This window comes from Crocodylus siamensis, chromosome 11, assembly GCF_052110815.1.
Source record: "Crocodylus siamensis isolate JL-2025a chromosome 11, ASM5211081v1, whole genome shotgun sequence".
Lineage (NCBI taxonomy): Eukaryota > Metazoa > Chordata > Crocodylia > Crocodylidae > Crocodylus > Crocodylus siamensis.
The window spans coordinates 10360654-10387599 of NC_143405.1; the positions used below are offsets into that span (position 1 = coordinate 10360654).

Consider the following 26946-nt stretch of genomic DNA (forward strand, 5'->3'; position numbering starts at 1 on the left):
CTTGGCCCTGCCCACCCAAGTCCCTCCCTTGGGCCTTCCTGGGCCTTCGGGATATGAAGCAGATTCAGGAGTTGCCTCGTGTAGTGTTAGGGTTGTGGGGTTGAGATGGTGGATGGTATGTATAGGATGGTTTGGACAGGACTGATCATGCCTCAGGTGGGGTTTGGACCAGATCAGCGTTTCCCAGTCTGTGGTACTGGTACCACCAGTGATATGCAGGCCACCTGTCAGCAGTATGCGTTAACAGCTTTATTAGCATTACTTTACCTGACAGAAAATTTGCTGGTGGTATATAAGGTTGAACTGAAAAATGTGCCAGTGATACTGAAGGTTGTATCGTTTTAAATTAGTGGTGCGCAATCTGTCAGAGTTTGAGAACGGCTGGACTAGATGATCTCTGGAGGTGCCACCCAACTGACCCCCTTTATGATTCTTAGCTGTATGCAAGGCTAGTTTCTCTTCTCCAGGAAACGGTTGTGGCTTACAAATTTAACCTGATGTTTATCCAGTCCTGTTAAATCTCTATCATGCTTGAACCCTGCCTCTGGGATTCATGGTATGTGGAGGATGTTGCCTTTTTTCCTGGATTGAATCTTGAATTCTTGAACCTTCCTCCTTTAGCTTACTTCCTTTGTGGAGTAGTCTGGATCAGGTCAGTGGTCCATTGAATCTGTTATCTCTGCCTCCAGCATTTGCTCAGGGTTAATGTTTCAGAGAAAGATGAGTGTCACCACTGCACATGCAATACACTCGGGCAGTTATACCAGGGTAAAAACAGGAAGGAACCTCTTCCTGACATGTGCCTAGTGCAGTGCAAACGGTTTTCTTCTCTTGCCCTGGGTTTCTACTGCAAGAAGAAATTGAGCCGCACTAGTGAGAACAGGAACGTAGGTGGAACAGCTCTATCATTGGGTGTGGTTCAGGTTTTCAAGCACTGTGAAATGTGACTCATTTTAAACTTGGTTCTACTTCAACCAGCTGCTGTTGCTGTTTTTCAGTATTTGTCTGTATTGGACATTTTGTCCAGTTGGGATGTTGAGATGCATGTTCCACCAGGGTTAAACCTGGGCATGAGGTTTCAGAGGAATGCTCAAGGGCTGCAAGTGGCAGTGGTGGTATTGCAGCAGGTGTTTCCCTTTCTAAGTCACTATTGAATCGAGTCAGACATGCATGTGCTGTACAAAGGGTGGTGATGATGGCACTCTTTTCCTTTGCAACTCAGTTCTGAGTCAGTTTCCCAAGCCTATTACAGGATTTTTTGCTTAAAGAGATGCTGTCTTTTGGATGAAATGCAATATTTAGGTTTTGACCACTTTAAAAAAAACAAGTTATGGTATGTTTGTAAGAACTGGAATTTTAACCCAGGTGTCCTGTCCTCATAATTATTTGGATAGTTATAATCTGCACAAGCTAAAGTTTCAGATGCTGTTTCCAATGGAAAAAAAATATTTTTTACTATTAAACATTGTGGGGGTGTTACTTTGTGCTGTTAAATAGATCTTTGTATTTTACACCAGAGGTTGCTGCATTTCAGTGGTGTGTAAAATATTTCATTTGTATATCAGCTGTTTATAAAGTATTCTTGTAGCCTTCCAGGTCAAAATCAATATATATATAGAATCATACAATCACTGAGTGGGAAGGGACCTAGACAGATCATCTTGTCTGACCGCCATGGGCAGGAAGGAGCACTAGGGGTGGCAGGGGTCACAAGACCCCAGCCAGGTGCCCATCCAGTCTCCTCTTGAAGATTTCCAGGGAAGGTGAGAGCATCACCTCTCTGGGAAGCCTATTCCAGGCTGTGGCCACCCTTACCGTGAAGTAGTTCTTCCTAATATCTAACCTAAACCTATCCTCTCTCAGCTTATGGCCATTGTTCCTGGTGACTCCAAGGGGGGCCCTGGTGAACAGACTTTCCCCTGCTGGTGGCCCCTGATAAAGTTGTAGGCAGCCACAAGATCCCCCCTCAGTCTCCTCTTGCGGAGACTGAATAGATTCAGGTCCCTCAGCCTCTCTTCATAGGGCTGACCACGGAGGCCCCCAACCATACGAGTGGCCCTCCTCTGGACCCTCCCCAGGTTCTCCACGTCCCTCTTGAAGTGCGGTGCCCAGAACTGGACACAGTACTCTAGCTGTGGCCTGACCAGCGCCGCATAGAGGGGGAGCAAGACCTCTCTGGACCTGTTAGTGATGCCCCTGTTGATGTATGACAGGGTGCAGTTGGCTCTGCCTATTGCTTCATCGCATTGGCGACTCATATTCATCCTGGAGTCAATCATGACTCCAAGATCCCTCTCTGCCTCTGTGCTGCCGAGAGGGGCAGCCCCTAACCTATAACCATAATGCTGGTTCCCTCTCCCCAGGTGCAGCACCCTGCACTTGTCCTTGTTGAACCGCATCCTGTTCAGATCCGCCCACTTCTCCAACCTACCCAGGACTGCCTGGATGTGGTCTGAGCCTGCCGGTGTATTCACTTTACCCCCCAGCTTGGTGTCATCAGCTAACTTGAACAGGGCGCTCTCCACACCCTCGTCCAGGTCGCTAATGAAGATGTTGAACAGCGCCAGCCCAAGGACCGAGCCCTGGGGGACTCCGCTGCCCACACCCTCCCAGGTTGACATTGACCCGCCCTCCACCACCCTCTGGGTTCGCCCCTGGAGCCAGTTTGCCACCCATGAGACCGTGCATTCGTCAATGCAACAGTCCCTCAGCTTGCCCACCAGAATTGGGTTGGGACACTGTGTCGAAGGCCTTCTGGAAGGCCAAGAAGACGACATTGACTTCCTCCTTCACACACAAGCTCTTTGTTACCTGGTTGTAGAAAGAGACCAGGTTAGGCAGGATGAGCCTTGCATGAACCCATGCTGGTTACCCCTCAGTCTCACTTCCCCTGCTCTCACAAATGTGGCCCTTGATAATTTTTTCAAAGACTTTCCCCAGGATAGAAGTGAGTCTGACTGGCCTGTAGTTGCCAGGCTCTTCCTTCCTCCTCTTCTTGAAAATAGGGACCACATTGGCTCTTTTCCAGTCCTCAGGGACTTGGCCCGAGCACCAGGAGTCTTGAACAGCCATGCCAAAGGCCCCACAATGATACCAGCCAATTCCCTCAGCACCCGCGGATGAAGGTCATCCGGGCCCGCCAACTTGGACACATCTAAGCCCTGCAGGTAATCCTTAACTAGGTCTGAACTAACAGTTGGGGGACTCGCATTCTTCCTGGGCCTCTCTACGCTGTCACCTGAGAGCACTCCATTCTCAGCAGACAGGAACACGGAGGCAAAGAACTTGTTGAAGAGTTCTGCCTTCTCTCGCGCATCCGTCACCAACTGCCCTGCCCTGCCCTGCCTCGAAGGGGTCCAGTGTTACCCCAAGACTTCTTGCTACCTATATGCTTGAAAAAGGGCTTTTTGTTATCCTTAATCCCAGAAGCTAAGCTAAGCTGAAGTGCTGCTTTCGCCTTCCTCACCAAATCCCTACAAGCTCGGGTCAGGGAGGTGTACTAGTATAGAAATGCTTTGGTAGAATACAGTAAGTTACAAAAAATGAATTTCCTTAAAAACAAAGTGCTTGGATACAGGTATATTTTCTAAACCTTGAGAAATTTAAAAATGAAATAGATACCACAGAACAGGTTGTCGTCTTGATTTTTGTTTAAAAATTTCTCACGGAAGCTAGCAAATACTATGTTCATATCAATCGACTTATCCTGCTTGTGTGTTACGAAGACTAATTATTTGTTCAGGGAACGTTTGTCAAGCACTCAAAGATTAGTACTACCTTAATGATAAGTTTTGTTATTTGTAACGGGTATAGGTTGTAGCTGTGTTGGTCTAAGGACATAGGGAGACAAGGTTCTTTGGGTAAATCTGGTATTTTTTTATTAGAGCAACTCAAATTTTGAAGTGTAAGAATAAACACTTGACACAAGTGTCAAGAAAAATGCTTGAAGAGCTGCCAAACTACTATGACGTAATTTTCTAGCTTTATCTGTTTCTGCTGTGCTCATGCCAGCTCTGTAGACATGAAGAGTTAGACAACAGGTGCATAGCCCCCCAAAGTGTTTCTTCCTACAAGTCACATGGTTTTGGAGGATTAATGAATTAATTGCTTCTGGGTCTCTCTCCCAGTTATACATCAATGGATGTTGTAAAGCTCTCTGAATTCACTGAGAAGCAAGTAACATGTACAGGTGGGTTTAAGAGCTCATCTTTACATTCTTGATCCTGTTCTTCCTTAATATGTAAACTTTAAACTTGATTTGTAATAGCAGTCAGTAGGATTTTGCGTACTTTGAAAGGTAACTCTTGTGTCTCGCACTTTAGAAATCTTAAATCTTCTACTCTATTGTGTGAGACTCACATAACTTCTTAGCTGTGAACAAATAAGAGGTTAGACAGTGGACTCAAATAGATGGTTTGGATAGGGCTGAGCCTGCCTCAGGCAGGGGGCTGGACTATTTGACCTCTAGAGGCGCTTCCCAGCCCTACTGCTCTATGAAAAAGGATGTGGAGGTCAGGAAAACAGACCTTACGACAACAGGCTGAGAGCCATGGGGCTCCTTAACCTGGAAAAGCGCAGGCTCAGGGTGATCTGATGGCCACCTATAAGTTTATCAGGGGTGACCACCAGGATCTGGGGGAAAGGTTGTTCACCAGAGCGCCCCAAGTGACGATAAGGGCAAATGGTTATAAACTACTGCAAGACTGTTTCAGGGTGGACATAAGGAAGAATTTCTTTTCTGTTCGAGCCTCCAAGGTCTGGAATAGCCTGCCATCGGAGGTGGTTCAGGCACCTACACTGAATGCCTTCAAGAAAAATTTGGATGCTTACCTTGCTGGGGTCCTATGACCGCAGCTGACTTCCTGCTCCTCGGGCAGGGGGCTGGACTCGACGATCTTCTGAGGTCCCTTCCAGCCCTGATGTCAATGAAATCTATGATTCTGTGATAATAACTGTTGTGCAAACAGCCACAGTCACATGTCTAGTACCAGGCGTTATCTTATCTTTGGTGTATTTTGCTAACTGAAGGTGATTTAGAGATGGCAGAGTACAGAACCTTTTCAAAATTAAATTGGAGTGGGAGCTGTTTATGAAAGGAAGCTGAATGCAAGATGAAGATCATGCAAGATAAAGATGGAAAAGATCTGCACGACTGTGTGATCATCTCAGTCTGTGCAGTGTTTCTGCCTACACTCATGATGATTGGATGCAGGCTAGTTCTGCAATACTCAGGCAATGTGGTTTTTGTCATAAGGCAAACAGTGAGGGTTTCTGTCTAATACTCCCTGCTAGGAGAGATTGCATGCAGGCTGGTTACATCTCCAAACTCTCCTAGCAGGCTCTTTCAGTGCATGTTATGCATAGTGTAGTAGTGCTGGACACATCACAAGGACTGCACCATTACAACCAGGGGTGGATCTAGGATTTAAAAAAAGGGGGTGTAGATCGTGCATTGCATCGTCACATATAACATCTATTTTTCTCCAGCTAAAGAGAAACCAGAAGCTTTACTAGTTTGCTAGGGGCCTTCTGCTCTATTTTTCAGTTTAAGATCAAAGTGAAAACAAACAAATCTGTATCAGAATGTGCACTAATCTGCTGTGTTGTACATAACTCTTTAAAAAGAACACAAGAAATGAGGCAAAAAAGGTTAAAAGATGTTTTTTCATTAGTCCTGAAAGTTAAATGTTCATGTCTTATTTAGATTCACTGAACAAACCTGGTTTTCTTGAGTGCCTTGACAGTGCCCCAGTACTTCACTGGGGCTCTAGTCTACACCTGAGATTATATAGCCACACCTAAGGGAAGGTTTTTAGCCAGAGCTAAAACCAATCCATAGCATTGTGAAATAGAAGAGACGCAGGACCAGGAATGGCAACCAGACGGCAGCATTGCAGAAGAAAGGATAGGTTGCACAGTGGAACATCAAGACCATTAAAAAGGTCGTTCACACCAACGGGATGATGAGACATTAGCAGGAAACAGGTAGATGATCATGAGCCCTGAAGTCAATTAACTCAGCGCTGCCTGAACCAAAATGCCACTGCCCCTCCCAGGCAAGTGGTGTTACAGTTTGGGTGGAGCAGAAATCGAAGGGGGGTGCAACTGCTCCTCCCCCCCAGATCCGCCCCTGCATTCAGCCCATTGCTTCCATCCCGCGCTTATTCCAGGGTCCCCAAACGCAAGTGACAGGGAAGGAGCAAGCTCGAGCCTCCCCCTTCCATGGAGCGTCCAGGCCCTGGCAGCGGTTCAACAGGCCAGCATGCCTGCCAGCCCCTAGACAGGCTGCAAGAAACCCTCCGCGCCCCGTCCCTGCCAGCCCCAGGCAAGGTCAAGCCCGAGCGGGGCCAGGCCTCCACAGCCTACAAGTCCCTGCACTCGGCTCCCCCGGCGACGGGCCACCAGTTCCCGGCATTCAAAGAGGCGTAAAGCCGCCACTAACTACAAGTCCCAGCAGCCCCTATAGCTCCCAGCATGCAAAGCGGCGGGGAGACCGCGCGGGCCGCCCTGGATCCCCGCGGGCCCGGGCAGCGCGGCGCGGCGCTGCGGCCCCTCCCGCGGCGGTACGAGCTCCCTCCCTGGCCCGAGGGCTCCGCGCCGGCTGGGGCCCTGCTCCCTCCCCTGGGCTCGGCGGGTGCCCGGCCCTCGGCGAGCCCCAGCCCCGCTGGGTGGTGCAGTGCAGTGCGCTCCGGGGAGCTGCTGCTGCTGCTTCTCGAGGTGGGGAGGGAGACGGGGGTCCGGCCTGGCTCCTTCAATCTTCTCCCGTCTGAAAACGGCCCTTTCCTTCTTGTTTCCAGGGCCCCTCTCGGGCGCCAGGACCGCTGCCATGCGGGCTTCCGATCGCCGGTGAGTGCCGGGCAGAGCACTGCATCGCTTGGGCCCTCGTGCTCTGGGAATAGGAGCGGGCGCGGGGCGGACCTGCCTTTTCATCCACCCTGGTGACCCAGTTTGGATGCCTCCTAGAGAATAACGGCAGCTGCGGTGGTCGGTTCTGCAGTCTCTTTCTCTTATGCTAGACGCACAAAAAGCCTCGTAGGGTGCAGATGTTTTGCCATCTGGCGTGTGGATGCAGGACAGCAGCATCCTTCATCCTCAATGCCTCTTCCTTCTTGTACAGAAAGGAGTCTGCATTGAGTCTGGCTGCTACACAAATTCATTCTCAGTGTCAGTCTCATTTTCAGCCAGCCCAGACTGAGTCTGGCATGGACAGCTGTTGCGCCTACATGGCAGCAGCTAAGCTGGTTGGTTACATGGACCATTTCTTTCTCTTGCACACACGATGAAGCCCATAGTTGAATGCAGATGTTTTGCCATCTATAATGCAGGCATGTGGCAGCAACAAACTTCTCCAAAGCCTCTCTCCCTCCTTGTTCAGAAATGAATCTGCATAGAATCCATTACTGCCAAATGAATTTAGTCTCAGTGTCAGTCTGGCATTTGTAGCCAGCCCTGTGGAAGCTGTCTGCAGAGTGAGTTTGGTATGAACATCTATTATGTCTAAAAGGCTTCACATCTCTCCTGGAAGAACCATTTCCTGTGCTAATTCAGTCGTTATGGCATATGTAGTCATTGCTTTCTCAGCTGAAACTGCAGGTGATCCTAATACTTCTAATGGTTTGGATCTGATTCAGTAGAGATTTCCCTGGGGGGAAGAGAATTTAACTCTGTGACAATACTAAGGCAACAAGCAGATCTGTCATCCAGACAAGAGGCAAACTGCTCTTGAGTAATTTATGCAGCCTAAACTTCTGTTAATTTACAGAAGTGCTACTAGATATCTGTATCCTGAGAAGCTGGATACTGTAGTCCTGTGCATGTGCTCTGAAAGCTGTTTTTCTAAATTGTTTGTTACAATTCTTCACATAGTGTTGTAAATGTACAAAACACTGACTAGGATCCAGCCTCTGCTGGGAAGAGCTCACAAACTACACAGAATGGACTGGCATTTCATAGACTGATAAATGCTTTGTCAAGTTTTTCTGCAAGGTCTAGTATTTTTTTCACTTAAGTGATACTTCAGGAATGAACTAACAGGTACCTATTGTCTCTTCTGATCAGTTCCATCTGGGACAGTGGCTTCTTACATGGTGCTGAATTAGTAAAATGTTAAATGTACTCTTTGCCCTACAGATCCAGTCTCCAAGCTCCTCTCCATCAGATGGAATCAACAAGGAAACCCTACAGGGTGAAATTAAAGAGCTGAAAGAAAAGGACCTCGCTCTGGACCAGGAAATTGCACAGTTATTGGCTGAGTATGTCCTTGACTAGCTTGATGCTCGGCACAAGGCCTGTTATTTTTTTTAAACTAAACCGGGCCTCTGCTTCAGAGTTGAAAATGGTCCTTTCAGGCTGGTTGCTTTCTCATATTTCTTTATCAGTTCAGTCTGCTTAGCTCAGAGCGCTGTTAATTTCAGCATTCGAGTACAAAGTACAACTGTGAACTTTGTCTGTTGTTTGGCAAAGCAAGGCTGTGCTTCTCCAGTATTGGAGAGGGAGAGCGTTGGTGATATGTAAGGGGTGCACATGCACCCCGAGCTTGGCATTGTACCCCCTGCAAAAAGCACCATTGATACTGCTGGCGGCACCTGTGGGCAGTCACCACTCATCCCTGGCCCCCCCCTTGCCGCTGATGCTGCTGGCAGCGTCTGAGGTAGTCCTTGATCACTGCTGGCCACCGGCAACACCGCTGGCAGTGTCTGTGGGTAGTTGCCGACCCGTGGTCAGCACTTACCACCCTCACCCTGCCCGCTGGCATTGCTGCAGCCACTTGCAGGAGCTTGCCACTCACTGTTGCCATGCTCCCACCACCAACACCACTGCTGTCACCTGCAGGAGCTTGCCATGCCCCCCTAGCCTTTGGGGACATGCAGCGTTCATGAGGGAGAACTTTAAAGGAAGCCCTGTGTCTCCGGAAGGAATATTTGTGGCTTATGAAGAGGTGTTCTTACCTGTCATGCTGCTAATGGGCTTTGTGCTATTCAAAGCATCTTTTTGATGAGACTTAAAATGCAGGTCTCATTATATGTCTTGGCCAAACTTCAATTCTAAGTAAAATGTGTTAATTTCCCAAATTTCCTTCTCATAGTTGTCTTGTCTACTTGGTCTGATATGTGCTGTCTCGGCAACTCACAACTTTAAACCCCAGAAACAGCTGCATTTTCATGATGAGTAAATGGTGGGCAAAGCTTTGGAATGAAGGGTGTTGTATGAAGGAGACGAAGGTCCTAGAATCCTCAATGGTGAAGCAGAGTTGTGGTCATCTTGCCTTTGACTCCTGGCAGCTGTGCCTTTTGTGGGTTACAAATTGTGAAACCTAAGCAGTACCTTACACAGAAACTGTGTGACCTTTCTGGTTTTGTTGTTACAGAGGCTACAGCCTGGATGAATTGGAGAAACACATTTCTCTGCTCCATGAGTATAATGATATTAAAGATGCTGGACAGATGCTGCTGGGCAAGCTGGGTAAGGCAGGACACTGCTAACAAGCAGCTTGTTTTTCAGAAGTATTTTAATTTTGTTTAACAGAAGCTACACTACTAAGTTTTTATCGTTAGTTCTAGGCATGACCTTATATCCCTTTCTCAGAGAGAATATTTTTGTCACTACCCCTTTGGGATCTTTCCAGACCAGGGGGAGAACTTCAGGAAGCTATTCATGCTCTGATTCTAATGGGGGTATTATGCAATTGCCATTAAAGGCAGTTTATGTTTTCTGTGGATTCTCAAAGCAGATCCTTCTCTATTAGATAGAAACCCTCAGTGTTTCTCTTGTGACTTATGTATTCAGCACTGCATAAGACCTGTAAAAGACTTCCAGGTTAGGAATGGAATCAGGAGGGTGTGCAAGCATGATGCTTTTGCACCAGCTGCATGGCTATTAAAGAAGCCAACAAAGGCAAGGGCTTAGGAGGTGCTAGTCTTTCATTACTTGAACAAAGAGTTGCAACAAGATGCAACTCTTGCCTGTCCTGCATCTTCTGCAGTGGAAGCTGTGTTTATTCTTGCGCTCTCTCTCTCTCTCTCCTAGCTGTGATCCGAGGACTTACCACAAAGGACCTCTATCCTGAATTTGATCTAGAACTCAGTGACTAGCATTGATATAGAAGACAATTTCCTTCAGCCATTGGACCTTTGTGTGTGGGTGACTGACACATTTGGAACCTGTACACCAGGGCAATAAACGTAGATTTTCAAGGGTGCTGTCTACCGCCTTAGATTGTTGAATAACTAAACTCTAGAACACAGAAGCTATTGAATTAATTACCTGTTTTTAGGGAAGGTGCATCCTCCTTTCTGGAATGAGGGTGTTTGGATGTTTTGGGTGATGTCAGTTTTTGACTTCTCTTCTTGGTGAGAGTTTAAAAAAAAAACACCTTACGGAAGATTGTAATTCAGAGTTCATGTTTAACCCCTTTCCCAGCTGGCCCTCACATCTGGACAATGTGACAAGGGTTACTGGGAGGACGGAATGAGACAGCAGTTGTTGGTAAGTGGGCAGATGAAAGGCCAGAAGGACTGGGGGAACATGCAGTGTGACAGGTTAAAAAACCACCAAGTAGGAAAGGACCTGCTGAGAGTAATGTGCTTGTAGGTCTCACCCTCATTGTGTTGTGGGTGTTCAGCCTCTTAAGTGTCCCACTGGATTGGGTTCTAGAAGGCGGTTAAGGTGCATTATTCATAATATTAAATAAATGGAAAATCCTGAACTTGTGTTAAGGTATCTAATCTGAGTAAGTTGGCTCTTGTTTCTCAGCCACTCCCTTTACTAGCTTGTAGAGATGCTAACGAGAATGCTATCATGTTCCCTACTAATGAACTAACTTGTAGACAGACACTTCCTGAGAGGCAGCAAGGTGGTCAGTATTAGCACCAATGCAGCCAGTTACAGGCAACAGTGGACACAGGGAGACACCCTCTCCTGATTTCCAGGTGTTGCAGCTAACTTCAGCAGCATCTTGAGATGAGCAAAACTTATAGCAGAGAACATTAAGGCTGCAAAGTAGGGCATTAGAGTTGATAACCTTATGTTTTGGCATTTTTTCCTTTTACCTTGATCCTTTCCCCTTCTGCCTATGCACTCTGCTAGGGACCTAAACTCCATGGATGGAGTCCTGCAGAAAAGTCATATGATCCAGGGATCCTAGTTTTCTCTGATAAAACCCCCAAAACTCTCTGATTAAAATCCAAGTTTTCCATGATTAAAATGAAATGCCAATCTATATAGGTATCAGTTGAATACAGTGTTTTATTGATAAATTTACAGTTTTAAAGTAATTTGGAAGCCTACTGATGCCTTAAATCACTGTAAAAATTTTGACATACCTGTATATTTTGGTTTTTGATCATAGGAGATTAGAGCTCCCCCTGCCTCTTTTGCTTACCAGGACATGGGGCCAGCTGTAGCCATCTCTCCTGCTGTTTTGCAGTGCTGAGTAGCTCTAATAAGCCAGTGCCCTGCCCATGCCATTGGCTCTCACTCCTAAGCCAGTCATCCTTCCCCCTTGCTTTGCCAATGCCCCTCACTCCTGACCTGTTGCCCTGCTGGGACTAGACCCCCTCCCCCTGAGACAAGCTGGGGAGGGCCTGGCCCTGGAGTGCAGAGGATACTACCAGGTTTGGGCTGCAGTGGCACAAGCATGATAGAAGGCACAGGGAGCCTGTTGCCCTGTCTGGGACCTGCCGCTGCAGGGGCGCCAAGGAGACCCATTGCATGGCTGAGATTCTTGGTGCTGTGGCACCGAACACTTCTGGGAGGCCTGTCCCCTCCCTCCTCATAGCAGTGGGATCTGGGCACAGGATCCAAGCCCCTGCTGGTGGGGGTGAGGGGAAGCCACTGTTCTGCAGCTGGGCAGCACCCCCTAGTGGCTTGGCCCCGCTTGCTCCCTGCCACCAGTTTCCTGTTTTTAAAGGGAAAAAAATATATTTTTCTGCATGAAACAAAACCTGGATCCCTGGTGATCATGTAATACTTGAGGATCCTGATTTCCATGCGGGGCTCTGGAGGGAAGTGGTCTCTAGTGAGCAGATAGAGAGGCTCTGAGCTATGGGACTCTTCAGCCAGGAAGAGTGCAGGCTCAGGGGTGACTTGGTAGTAGCCTATAAGTACATCAGGGGTGTGTATCAGGATCTGGGGGAATGACTGTTCACCAGAGCACCCCGAGGGATGACAAGGTCTAACTGTCACAAACTCCTGCAACTGCTTAATAACAAGGAATAAGAGCAACTACACCAGCAGTTTTACTGAATTCACACCAGCTGTTCCAGAGAAGTGTTTATGCTCTTCCACCACAAGGTGGCAGGACAGCGCTAGTACTGCTTTGGCTGGGCTTCTGATCATTATCCAGAGAACCTTGGAGGTAGCTAAAAAAGGCAAAAAATCTATGGATTTAGTTAAAATTTCTTTAAAAAAATAAACAAACCAACAAAGATAGAAACAGATCAGCCATCACTGCTAAACACTTGCTTCACCTGGGATTATCCATTGTGAGACCACAGAGTAACATTTCACCTTGAACAGCTGTCTGGGTATATCTTCAAAGAAAGAATTGTATCTACAAGTGCCCCAGGCAGAGCTTAAAAGAGGTAAAGGCAGAATCTTTTCTAGTAGCAGAAATCCTGTATTGCTTGCATGCAAATCTGCAGTCACTAGGTGCCTGTTAGGACATAATCTCGAAAACAACAGTGGCAAATCTAAAGGGGGATGTCGTTATTAATGCCCACCCCTCACATCAGCCTTTCCTTATGTCAAAAACATCCATGCTTGCATACTACAGCAATGGGCATTCTGAGACTTCAGACTGCAGCTGCTTTAGTACGTCTGGCATAGTGCTTGGATCTCCATGTTTTAGAAATGCATTAGCAGTGATCAAATGTAACAAGCAATTTATGGTGCATTTTCAATAGTAAGTTGTAGCCTTAAAGTGGTCACACCTCTGTCAGCTAATCTGTATAGCTATGTTATACTGACCATGCTGTTAACTCAGTAGGGCAGGATAAATCCATAAGATGTTGGGAATCACAGGGATTTTTGGTTCTGTTCATTTTAAGATGTTAGTGCCAAGGAGCAGCATCTTTCCCCATAAATATTTTGCATTGAATTTTAATTTCTTCCAGCCTATTTCTTGCTTTTACATCCTACTCCTTAATCCCTTAGCACAAGCTTACCTCGGCCTCTTGTTGAGATTAGCAAAGAAGCCAAATGAAGCATTCCCCTTCCTAGGAAATAGTTTTGCCTCACTCAAATCTTACATCTTCCTTGCACAGGTTCATTTTTTTGGTTTGATCAATAGCTCTTTACACCTTCAACATATGAAAATAGGGCTGATCTATACCCTATGTTATCATACAAAACCTTTTTATTTGGGGAAAGAATTCCTATGGCTAGGCTGCACTTCTCATTACAAAGAGCAAAATAAAATAAGCATGCAGTAGAAGAAGCACGGCCTGCAACACACTGGTTGTATTTCCACTCTATCAGTCCTTACCAACAGAACCTTCCCACTAATATCAGCAGGGGGGTTGGCTTTGGAAGTAAATGCAGAGCTATCTTAGATGTCAGTGATCTCACTCTACTACTGTGCAACACTTTAGAAGAAAATATTTTGCCTCTCAAGGGAGACATGTTGGATGAAAACAAACAACTCCTGCTAAGCTAAGGGCCACCCAAAGAAAGGCTAGTTGTGGATTACTCTCTTTCCTATCTATTATTGTCCAACTTTCTGGTTAACACATGGCAATCTTGTTTATGAGAGGCTGCTGGCAGGTGTCCCCCAAACACTGGGCTATCTTGATGCGTCACTCTCTTCAACCTGGTCCATCTCGATAAGTTCATCATAAGCAGTCCTTTCCAGGTAGCCTAAACTTTTCTCAAGTTCTGTTTTCACTGTGAGCCTGGAGTCTTGAATTGCTTTCTGGATATTCTCCAGGTCCCAATGTGTTCTCAGGAGAGCCTTGTCCAGTGTGAAGAAGCCATCCCGGGTCCTTCGCACTTGTGTGCACACAGCAGCTGACTTCAGCTCCAAGCCAATTTCATGAACTATCTTTCGGAGGTACTGCTGAGTCTCGTGCAAGCACCGGATTTCTACAAGGGACACAGACACTTCATCAGAAGAGGCAGCAAATACATGCAATTATGCACTTCCATTTTTTTCAGCTGACGGATAAATAAATGATAGTTTTGCAGATGTCTTGCAAAATATCCCAAATCTCCAAGCATGAGGTGGAGGGGCATATAGTACAAAACTGGATACTGGGGTGGGAGAAGCTTTTCAGATAAGGTGGGCAGGATAAAGGTTTACGAGCGTATAAGTTTACAGCATAAGCTAAGCACTACCTCCGCAGTGCCTGAGGTGAACTGCACCAAAGGAATAGTTAGACAATGTATAGATTAATGGTGAAGGTCACCATTAACCACCCAGGGCAGGGATGCAAAAGAGTGCAGGCAGGCTCAGCTTACAAAGGTTAACACAGTGGGGGTGCTGCATTAAGTGGTGGATGAAAGGGGATCTTTCTGCATGGGCATGGCAGTCCATTATTCACCCACTTGCACTGTCTGCTGAAACTTCCAGCACTGGCTACCATCAGGGACAGAATACCAGACTAGGAGTCCTATTGGTCTGATCCAGTATAGCAGTTATTCCTATCAGGCAAAGATTGGACAAACTTCCCCACTGTGCCCGGCAAAACTGCCTTGATCCTGGCCATTTAGTAAGATGATGTTCATTCTTTCTGTTGAGTAATCAGCTGGTACAGAATAGGCTGCTCTAACAGACCCACCACCTCTGCTAGCAGCTTGATTGCAAAATGCACTGGTGAGATCAGGCCACTTAAGAGTAGCTAAGTGTTGAGAGGAGCTACTTCTTGTCAGATTCATGATGTAATACACTTTCATGGCACGTATAGACCCTGAAATCATCCCTACCTAGTTGGAATTCTGGAGGAGCAAACTCAAGGCAGCGAATCGCTGTGATTAATGGAGGGCTTTTCTGCATAGGGCGAAGTAACCCTTTAACTGCCAGCTCATAGGCCTCCTGGGTTTTCAGGTCGATGTTAGCATACCTGGAAAAAAAACCCAGCAGTGCATTAGTGCAGTGAACTAACACCACCTTCCCAATGAATTCAAGGAATGTTGTAAGACAAAAATGCTATATTCACACTTCAGACTAAAGATCTGTTCACTCACTACAATTTCAATTCTCATCCCCACCCTTTTCAATCCTGTAAACATGCCTGATCAGCTTATAATACCATTACTGTATCAGAGAAGATCTTTATTCTCCAAGATATTAAGCATAGGTCCAAAGGTAACATGAAACTTCAGAATCCAAGGTAAGTCTTTATTCACAGCTTTACTTCCAAGGATGAAGAAGCCAAGATAACTCTCCCAACCTTTACAATCTCTGGCTACTCCAGGATAACTAATCTCACTGGTTCCAAAGATTAGCGAATGGCAGCACTGAAGTCAGGTCAGGTCAGCCAGGGTTTCTGATTGGATACGTACCTCCCTAGAGCTTTATGATTGCTTCCCTGAATGACAGCAAGAATCTTTTCCAGCATTTCTCTGTTGATGTGATCTGTAAGTGTTAAGAGGGAAACAAATCCTCATTTATTCACCTAGCATCTGGAAAGGTTACATTGGTCTGAAATGCAGTAACAAAAATGCAGTCTCCTGATTGAGTGGTTACATCTAAATGAGCTGGTGGGAAGCCCAGGAGACATACAGCCATACTGTAGCCAAGTATAGAAGCACAGGAAACAGACCCCACTGACTTTATGCAATTTTTTAAAGCAAAGAAGTCTCAGGTGGAAAAGAGACTGCATTGGTTTCAAGACAGTGACAGCAATTTCTCCAAGATGTTTCAGGAATTTGTTTAATGAAAGTCTTTATGAAGGTGTATGACAGTTATTCCATAAGTCAGGATGCTATGACTGCTTAAGCACAGGCAGCATTGGCTGCAGCCAATACAATGGCAGTCTGCATGATCAGGATTATAAATTGGTGTTATATAGTGATTGCACTGAGTATACTATAGGCTGATAGGTTTGTGGTAAGACAGAACAGGAGTTACAGCAAATCCTCACGAATATAGATTAGAGGGTAGTTAAAGTGTTCTTTTAATGCTGCTCAATCTGGCCTGGTTTAATGCTTTGCGTTCTAATTATTGACTTTTTAAAACCACACCAACCAAGTCCCTTACCAAATGTTGTTTTCTCTATTAGCTTTCCTGTATCGGAGAAGTCATCTGTGGCTTTGCCAAACAGACCACGAACAGTGTAATCCTTGAAAGGAAAAAAAAAAAAAAGAGCGAGCAATTTACGGAGGGAGCACTCTGAAAGGCACTGAGTAGCAACACTCTACTGCAGAAATCGTTCGGTAATGCAGGACACAAAGAACTCCTCTGAAGGAAACCAGCCGCCTCTAAACAGAGAGTATTGCCAGAACATTCACAGGGCAAGGGGCACCTCTCTCCTCAGATGAGTTGCTAATGGCTTTAGAAAGCACCGGTGCTTTTTGTTTGAAACATAAGCGTGATGTCAGGCACGGCAGCTGACAGTTGCCTCAGCAAGTCACAGGTAGGTATTAAACCTTGTGCCAGTAGCACAACCTCCCCACTTTTCTCTGAGGGTCTTGAGCCGCTTTCTGTCTGGCTTGGAACATATATAGCTCTTTTTTTTTTTTTAAAGCTCCTGTGGTGTCCTTTGAGGCACAGACTTTTAAAACTCCTATTTGTTCTTGATCTCCAGCCTCAAGTCCCCAGAACCACCATTTCATTGCAGAGCTGACAAGGAGCATAATCATTACTATTGGTTATCCTGCAGTAACTGCCTGAAGGCCCCCAGTCATGCTTAGGACCCCATTTGTGCTATGCTCTGTACAAACCTGTAAAACATCCCCTGCTCCAGTGATCTCTGTCATGATGAATCAGACATATACAGACAAATGGGAATGGTGAGTGGTCTGCACACTCCAATTTGAAAAGAACACAATACAGTTTGCATATTTCTTGTCTCTCTCACACCACAGTATTTCTAGGATGCCTGCATACACAGCCATGCCTGTCTCCTTACTGTGTTTATAAAGGCTACTACACAGTATCTTCCTATTTAGTCAACTTAGTTCTCATCCTGCTCCTAGGATAATGCTTTGTCCACATGGGCAGGAATATGCCACATCTTTGCATGGTTTGGACACAGTCACATACAAACATGCATAGCTGTAGTGAAGGCAGGGCCGGGGTTTCACCCTCTGTGCACTTGCGAATTTATTTAGTGCTGGTGAAAGGAACCAGATGGTCAGACCTGGAGGTTGCCCAGAATGGCAATGGCATGTGCAACAAGACAAATTATTTTCCCCTCTCCCCAGCCAGCACATGCCTCTGGCCTTGTCTGCCCACGCCTGCTAGCACTGGTATTTCAGTAGTAGTCCTGGTAAGAACACAAGGGTTAAAAGCCAATGTCGTTTCTTCACTGTAGCATCCTCACCTGCACTGCATAAGGCTGGAAGACATACTGAAACCCCCCTTAATGCCTCACCTGTGGAAAAACACAGAGAGGAAAAGCTAATTGTTTGCATGTCTCAGCTCTGAACTGGAGAAATTGCCTCTAGGAGTAAGAAATGAGTTAATTCCCCACAGCACATTCCAAGCATGGTTTCTCTGCCATGACTACTGACAAAATAGGCCAGATCGGATGGTTTGAAAGACATGGATGACTCCCTCCCCACTAGAAAAGAACAAGGCCTAGCTGGCCAATCTGGAAGCTTATGTAAAAAAGGGTATTTATTTTCACAATCCTGATCCAGGCAAGATTCACAGTATTGATTTAGAGGTAAAAAACCCTCTGTATCCCCAATTCTTCCAGGCATCCTTTGGGGGGGGGGGGCAGAAATGGATGTTGAATACCATTTAATCTGCTTAATAGATATTGAATACTGCTTAATCTCAGTGATTTGTGCTGTTCATAGCTGTGCGTGCTATTGGCCCACTTGCAATGTGATATGTGACTCTTCTTTTTCGGTGCAATTTCTAACTAGGCCTTGGATCACCACTCTCACGTATCCCCACGTCAAGCCCAGTTTGCATTGCATTGCACTGCATACCTTAGTAAAATGGGCATTGTACATGTCTGTGAGCATCCTGCACCCCTGGCCCACTCCAAGCACTGAAAAAGACAAAATTGGAAACCACTTTTCATATTTAAAACTTATTTGGATTTAAACATTTGTCTACAGCCCCATACACTTGTTTTTCAAATTAGACAGCAATATATATATCTGTGTCCCCAAAACTCATCATCAATTTTTTTTAACCTCTCCTTTTGTGGCTTAGAGTTGCCATCAAACAAACATCAGGTGTTCTGATTGCCACAAGCACCCAGTTGTATTTAGTGCTTCTCACTTATAGCCTTCAAAACACCTTACCAAGGAAGGGCACCATCAACTGTACTCATTTCACAGACAGGGAAACAGACACAATGGGCTACTGTATAGAGCCAAGACGGACTAGAGGCTTTTCATTGTAGTAGAACACAGTGTCCTCCAGGCATGTGGCTTCTCTGAGAATAACTAGTCAGTCCTCTCTCCCTTGCAATTGTTTTGGAAGGATGAGACATTACATCTGATTTGTCTGTTTCTCTTGTAACCTAGGGCGTACATCCTTGCCCTGCCCAACAAAATCCACATGTGCTGCCAGCAGAGTGCTCTGCAGTTCTTTCCTAGCTACGTACAGAACAAACAGAAACAAAACTCTTTCCTATACTTCCAGATTCCACACCAAAAATACATTTCTCTCTCTTTCAAGACAAAACCTACCAAACACTCCAGAAGACTTCACATCCAGCCGATGGCCTGCTCCAACTTTCAAGCGAGTGAACCTTGGTCCTTTCACTATAAAGACAACAAATGTGTTGTATGTTTGATAACATGCCTAAAATTTAGTTCCCCCACCAGAAATATAGCTGGACTTTCTGATTAACCAGCATGATGGCAGAAGACAAAACCCAAGGTTTGAAAGCAATTTAATTTCCTTGGTTTAAATCTTACAGCTGTGCAGTGCCCAAAGCAGAACCTCTCTAGCAAGTCATTAAAATGGAGTCGAAATCCTGAATCTTTCCAGCGCACTCTCGCTCTTCTTCCAGCTTCTCCGCAACACAAACGCGCTGGTTTTAGCCCCTCGGAGCACGTGACCAGTAGCACCAGTTGCCGGATCCCAGTGGAGTTAGCTCGCCACCACCACGGCAGCTGCCTGCCATCCCGAGGCCCTTCCCGCGCCTTACCCAGCAGGTGGTCGGCCAGCACGGGCAGGTAGGTGGGTACCAGGGTCAGCTCCTTGCCCGCCTCTCCTTCCACGACGCCCGGTAGGAAGCGCACGTGCTGCCGCGGGGGCCGCTGCTTCAGGGAGTTCAGGCCTGGAGGGACGGGAAGAAAGGCCGGATGCTGCTGTCAGCCCCTCGGAGGCGCAGCCGGGCCCCAAGTGCCCCGCCCCGGGACAGACAATCCCGCTTCTCTTCGAGAGCCCGCGGCCTCACCCGCCAGCAGCCGGGTTTCCACGGCGTCCCGCACGCGCGGCCAGCCCACGCCGCCGGGTTTGTACACGGCGAAGAGCCCGTGCACCGCCATCGCTCTTCCAGGTCCGTCGGGGAAAGAGGTCCCCCCCCACTTCCTGTGCGGTGGCCGATACGCGCTTCCAGCCGCAGGGTGCGTCGCGGAATGCAGTCCCCCGACAACAAGGGGCGGAGCTGTGCCGGAAGGCGGCCAGGTGTTGTGGCCCTTTCGCGCACCCGTCCGGGGCGGACATGGCCGCCTGGTGCGCGGGGCTGCTGCGGGGTTCGGGGCTCGCAGGCAAGGCCTCTCCCCCACCCCGGGTCTTAGCGTCGGGCAGGCCCCTCGCCCCCTGCCCTGGGCTGCTCCGCCGCCAGCCGCCGCCTCCCTTCCCTTGCAGGCCCGCTGTACCCCGGCCACGTGCCCACCAGCCCCCTGCAGAAGGCGCTGCTGGCAGCCGGCTCCGCGTTCGCCGCCCTCCGCGACCCCTACCGGCATGGTAAGGCCGGGCTCCCCGGGGCTGCGCTGGGCAGGGCGGGGCAGGCCGGGCGGGGAGCAGGGAGCCCTGCCCCGGGGACGCTGCGAGCAGCAGCAGCTGCCCAGACGTGGCGCTGACCCGCCTATCGACCAGTCGGCCCTGCCGCCCGAGGCCTCGGGCTCTTGTCCACCGTGCGGGTTGCCCCTGGCTCCTGCCTTGGTGTGTTCTCGTGGACGTCTCGTCCCTCCTTTCCCAGATATGGTGGCAGTTCTTGGCGAGACAACGGGCTCCCTCGCCCTGCAGAGGCTGCGGGACAAGATGAGACGTGATGCTGAGGGTTATCAGATCCTGCGGTGCGTTATCCTCTCTTGCGCAGCCCGTGGTAGGGAAGGAGGCACGTTTGGGAGGTTGCTGGGTCGGCGGGGCAGTGCTTGTCCTTGAAGAGGCAGGAGGGATAGTTTTGAATTCCCCGGGGTTCTTCTGCTCCCTGACATCTGTAAGAGCCTTCTTGGCAAAGGCACAGACGGTAACAGTAAATTGGGCTCCTATTAATGCACAGCCTTTGCTCCTTCCTGCCTCTCGTTCCAGCTTTGCTGCTCTTATTGGCAAACTTCCTCTTTCACATGTCTGTGACATCCCCACCAGAGCAGAGCAGGAGAGCAGCAGATCTTATTGCACCACAGCCTCGATCACATAGTCATCTGCTTTTCCCACAAGCACCGTACCTGAAAACACCCTCCCAAAGTGGTTTGAGCTCCCTTCTCCAGAGCCATTTCTGCCCTGGAGCCTGCAGGAAACTGCTGGGAGTGAGGCTAAAAGCCAGGAGGGATTTCTGCAGTCACCTTGCTTCAAGGGCCAAATATTTGTTATTCCTCCTACGTGTTTGTCCCCGCTTCCCTGCCCCTCCTGAGTGTTTGTTACACTTGTTCTTCACATGGCATTTTAATTACGCTGGAAGCAAGGGCCACCTCTCACTAGGTTTGTGACGCCCAGAGCAGCGTGATCCTGATGCTGATTGAGGCTACTGGGTGTTCCCACAGCACATGTACCAACTAATAGGGCTGAAAAAATGCAGCTGGGCATCAAGCCTGCTGACAAGGCTCATCGCCTCAGGCAGAGTCTTAAGCTTTGCACCCAAGCTCCACAGAAGTGAGATGGAGCTGCTGGTCGACCTGCCACCCCGGGGGATAGATGGTTATTCGGGTAGTGAAAAGCAGGAACCAAATGCCAGGGTCTGGATGGTGCTTCCAGCAATGCTGCGGCACAGACCCCAGTTACATCAGCTTCTCCCAGCAGTCTGTTCCTGCAAGGGGTGTCTCGGCCCATTTCCCTTGCAGAGAGCGGCCACGGATCCGGCTGTCCACCCTGGATGTGGCGGGGCTCCGGGGGCTGCCAGATGGGACATTTGGCCGGGAATACATGCGGTTTTTAGAAGACAACGTGAGTGTGGTGTGGAGCCACCTGGAGCAGGCCCCAGGGGGAGGTGGGGAGCGGTGAATGACTGTAGCCTATCTTAGGGCCTGGCCCTGGAGAAGAGCTCCAGAAGGAGGTGCTAAGTAGTGTAGTGAAGAAGGGGGGGGGGGTTTGGAGAGTCCCAAGGGATTGGGCACCACGCTGATATTCAGGAGCTGGGATCTGTTCCCAGCTCTGCCACTGGCCTTCTGTATGGCCTTGGGTAGACACCTCCCCTTTCTGTGCCTCAGTTTCCCCATGCATGAAATGAGGGCAGTTGTACTGACCCTGTTGGTACTGTGCTTTGAAGTCTGCTGAAGAGAGTGTTCTCTAAGCTGGGGACTGTCATTATTATGGTGTTAGTAAGAGGCACTGACTCCCAGCTGACTGTTCTGTTTGTAGAGGGTTTCTCCAGATACAAGGATGCCAGCCAAGTTCGTTGATGATGAAGAGCTGGCTTACGTGATCCAGCGGTACCGGGAAGTCCATGACCTGATGCATACTCTCTTGGGCATGCCCACCAACATGCTGGGTGAGTCCAGACTGGCTGAGACTGAGAGGTGATGCCATCTAAGAACCTAGTTGGGTGCAGTAAGGCAGCTGGATCTCAGGCCTGGTGTCCTCATAGCAAAGTCTGTCGCTGCAGTTTGACTGCTGTGGGCCAGTGACTGCCTGAGGCTGACAGTCAGGGCAGGGCTCATGGCCACTGGTGCAGCAGCTTGTGGGACTGTGCTACTGCCCAGGCTCCATCTGTCCCACAGATGAGGCAAAGACCCCACCCCCTAGGGCCTGTCACCTTTACCCTGCTGAGCCCTGGCATAGATGATGAGATGGTGATGGCTGGGTGGGAAGGTGCTGCTGGTAAGGGCTGATGATGAAATGGATCCATAGGAGAAGGGTGTGAGTCAAAGGGAGCTCTGAGTAATTCCAGGCTGGCTCTGTGTCAAAGGAGAAGGTGGGGGGAGTTAGATTCCTGCTGGCAGTCGGCCAGATCTTTTCCTCCCAACAAGCATGTGGCTGAGTAGCAAGCGGCAGGCTGAAGTCAGAGGCCTGCAGTTAGCTGAATGAGGCTCTGGGGGCCTGCAAGTCCCAGGACCCTGAGTCTCGGGGAAGGCCAAAACACCCCCTATTTGACCCACACCTTTAATCCTCGTTGTTTTACACCAGATAAGACATTGTGAACCTATGAGAGCCACAGGGCTTAGACTCGGGGCCTCCAAGTTCTGGTTGTAGCTCTGTTGCTGCTTCCCTGCTTAGTGTCCTTTGGCAAGTCACTTCACTGCTCTGTGCCTAGGTTTCCCCCTTGGTAAAATGAGCATGACAATACTGATCTTCTTTGCAAAGCACCTTCAGCTCTGATGGTGCAAGGTGCTGTGTAAGACCTGGGTGTTGCTGTAATGCAGCACAGGGCCAGCAGCTTGGAGCTTACCACAGCCACTGGCTCAGGGCAGATTCACAGAGCCCAGGTCCTGGGCAGGGAGCAGGAGAATGGTGGAATTCTACACTGGAGACAAGTAACCACTGAAGGGCAGTGCCTGTGGGGAGCATCTAGACAGACTGTCCTGGAACAGAAGTGCAGCAAGTCCTGTGACAGCGATAGGTTGTGGCCTGTGTTATGCAGAAGGGTGACTTGGTCTGTCAGTGTCCCCTTAATGATGCTCAAACCCTCTGTCCGGAGCCCGTCCCCACTGCCAGGCCTTGCCCAGACAGAGCAGCTTCAGCTGTTTGTAGCTGCCAGGGACCCCGCTACCTCCCCTGGGCTGCTTTATAATATGGGGCTTGGCACCTGCTGACTCACTTTCCTGTGTCCTCTAGGTGAGGTCGTGGTGAAGTGGTTCGAAGCTGTTCAGACCGGCCTGCCCATGTGCGCTCTTGGAGCAGTGTTTGGCCCCATTCGTCTCAAAGCCCGGTAGGTTGAGCAGCCTGTAAGCTTCTGTACAGCCTGCAGTCTTTCTCTTCCATAGCCCACCTGGTTGTGGGTGGGCAGCACAGTTAAGTGGGTTAGAGCAGGCCTCATAAAATCAGGAGCCCTGGGTTCTATTTCTGCCTTTGCCACTGATCCGCTAAAAGCGTGAACAGACAAACAATGACACTGCTTGGAAGGAGGGAACAGCTCACTATTTGTGAGTCTGCATCAGCTGATCTCTTGTGTTCTGTATAGCTGCTACTGTCCCATGGAAGTGGACCTAAGCCAGGTGATTTGACCCTGAGCGGAAGTGGGTGCGTAACTATTAAGGCTTAGCTTCTGCTTGCTGTGGAGTTGAGCAGATGGATGAGCCGGTTCCAGCGGCATTGGCTGTGCTGTGGCGGATGCTTTACTCCAGCCTTGCAAGGGAGTGTAACTGCCCTGCCTGCCTGTGCCGGCATGGCCTTTGTAAGGTTCCTTGTGAAGTAGCTGAGGGGATCCGGAGTGAAGCCCTCCCTGGTGAGAGACTGAACTGCTTGATGCAGCTACTGTGCTGGGGCCTGTGGAGCAGGCAGTGTCTTTGCCCTCTGGCACCTGGGCAATGTCCCCAGAGCAGGGAATGAAACCAATTCTGTCCTTTTTTTCCAGGAAGGTGCAGGTCTTGACCACGGAGCTCATCCCTTGGGCTGTGCAGAGTGGGCTCCGTGCCAACTGCATCCTGAACATTTACTATGAGCGCCGCTGGGAGCAGATGGTGGAGTCCCTGAGGGAAGAGATCGGGATCCTGCCTCCCCCTTCCATTCACCTGTGAGAGCCCAAGCATGGAGGGCATTGGCCTCCATGAGGCTTTGGTGGGGCAAGGTGGGGATGTCCTCACAGGGCACCAGCCTGGAGAGTGATGACAACCCCCTCAGAGCTTCGTCTCCTCCAGGGAATTTTCATGCAGCACTTGGGACGTTGCTTAGCCTGAGCCAGTGCCTGGAACGTCACTGTCACAGGCACAGGTCTGATGACTGCAACATTATGCCTCCTTATGGGAAGGGGAAACCTGACCCCTGCTGCTGTGTTGGCCCCATATAAAGCTGGTCCCATATAGAACTGCATTCAGCAGAGGTTTTGTTCACACTGTCAGATATGCCTGCCATGTCCAAGGGGTGAGGTGATGCATTGGCCCCATTCATCCCCATGGGCTGCCCTCCCCACAAAGTCGTGGGGAAGCTCCCTGGGTTGCATCTCATTAGCTTTAGTGCTGGGGTGGTGATAGGGGAAGCAGTTGTGGGTTAGATAGTGCTGGGACAATATGGCCTTTGCCTTCCAATTGACGTGGGACTCCCAGGGGAAGACTGCACTCTCTGGTAGGCCCTCATTCTCCAGGGACAGCTTTCTTCAAGGCCTCGCCTGCACTGCAGAGCAAAGTTGGCAGAGTGCTAGCATCTCTCCCTGCCCTGCATCCCTCTAGCAGTTGGCCCCTCCTGTCTGCCTGCAGGGTAACTGTCCAAATGGGAAGGCTCCAGCAAGAACAGGGAGATGGTTCCACAGCCCCTCAGTCACCAGTGCTTCCCCAGGGCGACCTCTGCACCCTGGGGGCAGAGCTGCAGAGCAGACCCCCCTGCCCTAGTGGTGCCAACTGAACTGCCAGCAGAGTGAGGCAAGTCGAGACAAGGCCCTGCTAGAGCCAGTTGGGTAACTAGACCAGGGTGATTCATGGCCCATGATGGGAGTGACAGCAGGTCCTACTCTAGCCCCCCTTGCTGCCCCTGCTCTGCTGGCCTGCTTTAGGCTTTGTGTGAGGCCTCTCGTGCTGCTCGGCTGGTGGATTGCAGAGTCATGCTGGCTCTGAGAAGACGCAGCAATCAAGTCATTGACACAAAGCCAAATTGCCCTGGAATGTGTGTACTACATGGCCATGGTTCAGAAGGAGCCGGGCACCCTGGCAGCCTGCCTCAGTGACTCCCCATGCTGAACAGGCTGTGGAACCAGAGCCCTCGGCTCCATCACCTCTGGCTCACACCAGACGCTGACAGGCTGGCGGAGGAAAGTAGCTACAAGCCCTGTCAATGCTCTGTGTGGGATGGTTCTTCCTCAGGGCCCTACTGCTGTCCCTGTCCGAAGCACTAAATTCTCACAATCCCTCTGGTTGTAAATAACCAAGGACCTGGAAGGCTGCAGCCGGGAGAGGCAGTGGGGCGAAGACCTGCATCCCAGAGGAGGGAGGATGCTGAAGCTGGGAGCCTCCAGCATGGGGTGTAGATGGTGCTTGGCGTAGCAAGACAGGACAGGAGATGTTGGAGTGGGGAGTTCTGATGCTGAAGTTGCTCTGTTAATAAAATCCATTGCGAGATGTGCAGTTGGTTTGTCTGCCTCCTGCCCCCTCCTAGGCTCAGAAGATCTGACGTGGAGCCTCAGCCTTCTGCCCCATGAGGGCCTATTGTTCTTTGTCCCTTGGCTTTGGCCGGAAGGGAGCTGCCGACTTGCACATGCGGCACACATCCCAAGTGGGCTGCGGGCACAATGGCAGCTATGTGCTCACATCTTGCTTGGCAGCTGTAGGAACAGAGGTGCCCAGGGCCTGGTGCAGGCAGGAGCCAGGCAAGGCTTGGTGCTGATCAGCGTCCATCAGTCTTGACTGTGCTCCTAGGCCCCAGCCTGACCAAGCTTCAAGTGCCTGGTGGCTTTGCAAAATCCAGTGCAGCCAAACGCCACCCCCATGGGACAGGATAAGTGATTTGGCTGTAGCTGTGCAAGGTAGCAGTGGCAGAGCAAGGGAGCAGTCTTCCAGACCCAGGCTGTACTTGTCAAGCAACATTACCTTGTCAGCTGTCTGCTGCAGGCAGCTTTTCCAGACCACTGCAGCCTGTAGGGCTTCTTCTGGGACAACACGCACGTCCTTAGAGCTCAGATAGCCTCTGCCTCCTCTTCCCTTCTGCTCAGGCACCCTCTCCTTGGCAGGTCAGAGGCATCCTGCTCTGTGCCTAGTTCCCAGCTCTCCTGCTGCACCCAGCCAGTCCATGACAAGGGATGGAGAGGCTGCTGCCAGCACACTCCCTGTACCAGACAGCAGCCTGAGCAAGCCAGCCAACAGCTTCACCTGGTGTTCAGCTCCAGCTCTTGCTCCCCTCTTCCTCCTCCTCTCTGCCCTGCTGGTTCTGAAGCTTTCCTGTTTCCTGGGCTCCCGCAGGAACCTGACTTGTTTTTGCCAGCTGGCAGCTGTACAGGTCTGTCTAGTACTGGGAGCTGGGAAGGCATAGTAGCAGGAAGGGACAGGATCCTGGTCCTGTCTCCGCCCTCTGTTAGCTTCTTCCCCATGCCCAGCTCCCCACCCTGTCCACATTTCCCCCTCTTTTGCAATGAGACAATATTGCAGGGAGGGATTCCTGATGTAAGGATGGGGGTGAGGAGTTGTAAAGCCCAGGCAGACTGGCTCAGCACTAACAGGCTGAGCAGGTCCTGCAGCTCCTGCCTGCGTGGGCAGATGCTGGTGGGAAAGGGAACGCGATCCACAAGTGCTGAGGGAGGGACAGGGCTGGAGGAGCCCCAGGCCAGCCCCAGCCCTGCTTCACTCACTTCAGCAGTT

At 49.5% G+C, this 26946-nt stretch overlaps 3 protein-coding genes across 4 annotated transcripts; 2 read left to right on the top strand and 1 right to left on the bottom strand.

Annotated features, from left to right (window-relative positions):
• Positions 1-6431: 6431 nt before the first annotated feature.
• On the top strand, positions 6432-14062 carry SWI5 (SWI5 homologous recombination repair protein). Of its 2 annotated transcripts, none has more exons than XM_090021795.1 (5): positions 6432-6563; positions 6798-6846; positions 8131-8252; positions 9368-9462; positions 13925-14062. In XM_090021795.1, exons 1-5 carry the CDS (start codon positions 6475-6477, stop codon positions 13960-13962), a joined length of 393 nt encoding a protein of 130 aa, XP_089877921.1. In that variant the 5' UTR covers positions 6432-6474; the 3' UTR covers positions 13963-14062. The 2 variants fall into 2 exon arrangements, with proteins under 2 accessions (XP_089877921.1, XP_089877920.1); XM_090021794.1 differs by lacking the exon at positions 13925-14062 and adding an exon at positions 10027-10196 and having other exon boundaries at positions 6438-6563.
• On the bottom strand, positions 10334-19699 carry TRUB2 (TruB pseudouridine synthase family member 2). Its single transcript, XM_090021792.1, has 8 exons — positions 19524-19699; positions 19272-19403; positions 18808-18882; positions 18097-18158; positions 16196-16277; positions 15499-15571; positions 14920-15056; positions 10334-14079 (listed from the first exon to the last, which is right to left on the bottom strand). Exons 1-8 carry the CDS (start codon positions 19612-19614, stop codon positions 13781-13783), a joined length of 951 nt encoding a protein of 316 aa, XP_089877918.1. The 5' UTR covers positions 19615-19699; the 3' UTR covers positions 10334-13780.
• Positions 19682-25719, top strand: COQ4 (coenzyme Q4). The gene is made up of 7 exons (XM_090021793.1): positions 19682-19836; positions 19937-20035; positions 20271-20367; positions 21352-21454; positions 21869-21998; positions 23282-23375; positions 24021-25719. The coding sequence occupies exons 1-7, from the start codon at positions 19791-19793 to the stop codon at positions 24181-24183; spliced, it is 732 nt and encodes a 243-aa protein (XP_089877919.1). The 5' UTR covers positions 19682-19790; the 3' UTR covers positions 24184-25719.
• Positions 25720-26946: the final 1227 nt, after the last annotated feature.

What these genes read in the sequence shown, in the direction of transcription:
- SWI5 (XM_090021794.1), top strand. Translation starts at nt 6,475, where the DNA reads ATGCAAAGCGGCGGGGAGACCGCGCGGGCCGCCCTGGATCCCCGCGGG. An exon ending in ATTGCACAGTTATTGGCTGA is followed by an intron (nt 8,253 to 9,367) that starts GTATGTCCTTGA and finishes TTGTTGTTACAG; the next exon opens with AGGCTACAGCCTGGATGAAT. An exon ending in GATGCTGCTGGGCAAGCTGG is followed by an intron (nt 9,463 to 10,026) that starts GTAAGGCAGGAC and finishes TCTCTCTCCTAG; the next exon opens with CTGTGATCCGAGGACTTACC.
- TRUB2 (XM_090021792.1), bottom strand. Translation starts at nt 19,614, where the DNA reads ATGGCGGTGCACGGGCTCTTCGCCGTGTACAAACCCGGCGGCGTGGGC. An exon ending in GCTGGCCGACCACCTGCTGG is followed by an intron (nt 18,883 to 19,271) that starts GTAAGGCGCGGG and finishes TTGTCTTTATAG; the next exon opens with TGAAAGGACCAAGGTTCACT. An exon ending in GAAGTCTTCTGGAGTGTTTG is followed by an intron (nt 18,159 to 18,807) that starts GTAGGTTTTGTC and finishes TGTCTTTTTCAG; the next exon opens with TGCTTGGAGTGGGCCAGGGG.
- COQ4 (XM_090021793.1), top strand. Translation starts at nt 19,791, where the DNA reads ATGGCCGCCTGGTGCGCGGGGCTGCTGCGGGGTTCGGGGCTCGCAG. An exon ending in CATGCCCACCAACATGCTGG is followed by an intron (nt 21,999 to 23,281) that starts GTGAGTCCAGAC and finishes TGTGTCCTCTAG; the next exon opens with GTGAGGTCGTGGTGAAGTGG. An exon ending in CCCATTCGTCTCAAAGCCCG is followed by an intron (nt 23,376 to 24,020) that starts GTAGGTTGAGCA and finishes CTTTTTTTCCAG; the next exon opens with GAAGGTGCAGGTCTTGACCA.